Source organism: Salvelinus sp. IW2-2015, linkage group LG19, assembly GCF_002910315.2.
Source record: "Salvelinus sp. IW2-2015 linkage group LG19, ASM291031v2, whole genome shotgun sequence".
In the NCBI taxonomy this organism is placed as follows: domain Eukaryota; kingdom Metazoa; phylum Chordata; class Actinopteri; order Salmoniformes; family Salmonidae; genus Salvelinus; species Salvelinus sp. IW2-2015.
The window spans coordinates 35,158,115-35,160,220 of record NC_036859.1 but is presented as its reverse complement, the minus strand read 5'-3'; the positions used below and the strand labels follow the sequence as shown (position 1 = coordinate 35,160,220).

Sequence of the window (2,106 nt, the reverse complement as noted above, 5' to 3'; positions counted from 1 at the left end):
TGCTGTAACATATCATTCTTAGTATATCTACTGCTGTACATAGCATTCTTAAGTATACTCTACTGCTGTACATATCTTCTTAGTATATCTACTGCTGTAACATATATTCTAATATACCCTACTGCTGTACATATCATTCTTTAGATACCTACTGCTGTTCACATATCATTCTTAGTATATCTTGTGTAAATTAATCTGGTGTATATACGTATAGACTGCATTCTGGATCACTGTTACAGTGCTATTGGGTTAATTGGGATTCGTTCTGACATTTCAAGATTTAAATGTTTTATTGTTTATTTGTGTACTTGTTTGACTTTTTGACGGCATTGTTAGAAGCTAGTACATAAAATATTTCACTGCACGCCGTATAACATCTGCTAAACTTTGTGCACAATGAATTAATTTGATTTGATTTGGTTATGTACTCTGTAGAGCAGAACTCTCCAGCCCTGTTCCTGGAGAGCTACCTTCCTGTCCGTTTTTACTCCAACCCTGTTCCTGGACGACTACCTTCCTGTTCCTTTTTTACTCCAGCCCTGTTCCTGGAGAGCTACTTCCTGTTCCTTTTTAACTCCCCTGTTCCTGGAGAGCTACTTTCCCTGTCCTTTTTTACTCCAACCCCTGTTCCTGAGAGAGCTACCTTCCTGTCCTTTTTACTCCAACCCTGTTCTGGACGCAGGCTACCTTTCACCTGTCTTTTTTACTCCAACCCTGTTCCTGGAGAGCTACCTTCCTGTCCGTTTTTACTCCAACCCTGTTCCTGGAGAGCTACCTTCCTGTCCTTTTTTACTCCAACCCTGTTCCTGGAGAGCTACCTTCCTGTCCGGTTTCACTCCATCCCCAGTTGTAACTAACCTGATTCAGCTTATAAATATTTGAATCAAGTGCGTTAGATGAGGGTTGGAGTGAAACCTACAGGACAGTAGCTCTCTAGGGACGGCAATTCTCCAGCCCTGCTACAGAGGTGATGTCCAGTCGTACCTGTATCCCTGGCTGTAGAGACACTGGACAGTGAGACTGGTCCCTTCCTCTCCACTCACAATGTTGTTCACCACAGACATACCTGTACAGCACCACCAGAACAACACATATACGTATTAACGTGTAGTTTAGCCATACCAACTAGCTACCACAGCACACTATAACAACCACCAGACCAGCACACCACTCCAATGCTGCAGATACATGAGGAGGAGCAAACGAGACATTATGTGAATGGCTACATTCCAATTCTCTACCCTTCTGACGAAGTGTGCATTCGTTCACTCCCCCCTCGTAGATTTATAAGGAATGGTGTAGTGTGATGGTGGAATATGGTGGACACTCCCTCCAGCCGTGCCTGCACCAATCTAATGCTTTTAAATACATAAAGGGGGAGTGAATAAGATCAGAACACAGCCAATGAGAACACAGCCAATGACTGCACACTTAAGGGAGAAGGGGTTAGAATGGGGAGTGGAACTGTGACTCGTTGCGTGAACGAGTGCACAAATTAAGGGAAAGAGTGTACAAATGAGTACACACTTCAGGGAGAAGGAGGGACTTGTGTCCTCTCACCTTGGATAACATTGATGTGAAGGGAGGCTGTGACATCAGCACTCCAGACTCCTCCCACCTCCACACCACACCAATACCATCCAGAGTCCTCCTTCTGCAGCTCTGTCATTGTTACTGTGAACACCTGGGTATAAAATATAACACATTATCATCATCATCATCACCATCATGCTCACTGTAACAACATGAAAAATACACATCTTTTAACCCTTTTATTATGCTGCTGACTGGAGAAATCCAGTGTCAACAGTTAACATCATACTGACCAGCCACTTCTACTAGACATCATACTGACCAGCCACTTCTACTAGACATCATACTGACCAGCCACTTCTACTAGACATCATACTGACAGCCAATTCCTCTAACATCATACTGACCAAGCCAATTCCTACTAGACATGCCAATACTGACCAGCCACTTCTACTAAATGTCAATAAAGTAATCTACCCTAATAGATATTAAATAATAGAAACCATCTGACCTCCCATGCTGTACCGGGTCTCAAACATGGCCACCTTGTCTTCTCCAGTGCTGGCCCCGATG

At 43.5% G+C, this 2,106-nt stretch overlaps 1 protein-coding gene across 1 annotated transcript in view; it reads right to left on the bottom strand.

The window, feature by feature from the left end:
- LOC111979088 (CMRF35-like molecule 5) overlaps positions 1-1,681 on the bottom strand; it is a 6,936-nt gene extending 5,255 nt beyond the window's left edge. Inside the window, exons 1-2 of the mRNA XM_024009375.2 lie at positions 1,561-1,681; positions 985-1,066 (exon numbers count right to left, since the gene is read on the bottom strand). Coding sequence (XP_023865143.2) covers positions 985-1,066; positions 1,561-1,669 — 191 coding nt within the window. The 5' untranslated portion in view covers positions 1,670-1,681. The remainder of the gene's footprint in view (positions 1-984; positions 1,067-1,560) is intronic.
- Positions 1,682-2,106: the final 425 nt, after the last annotated feature.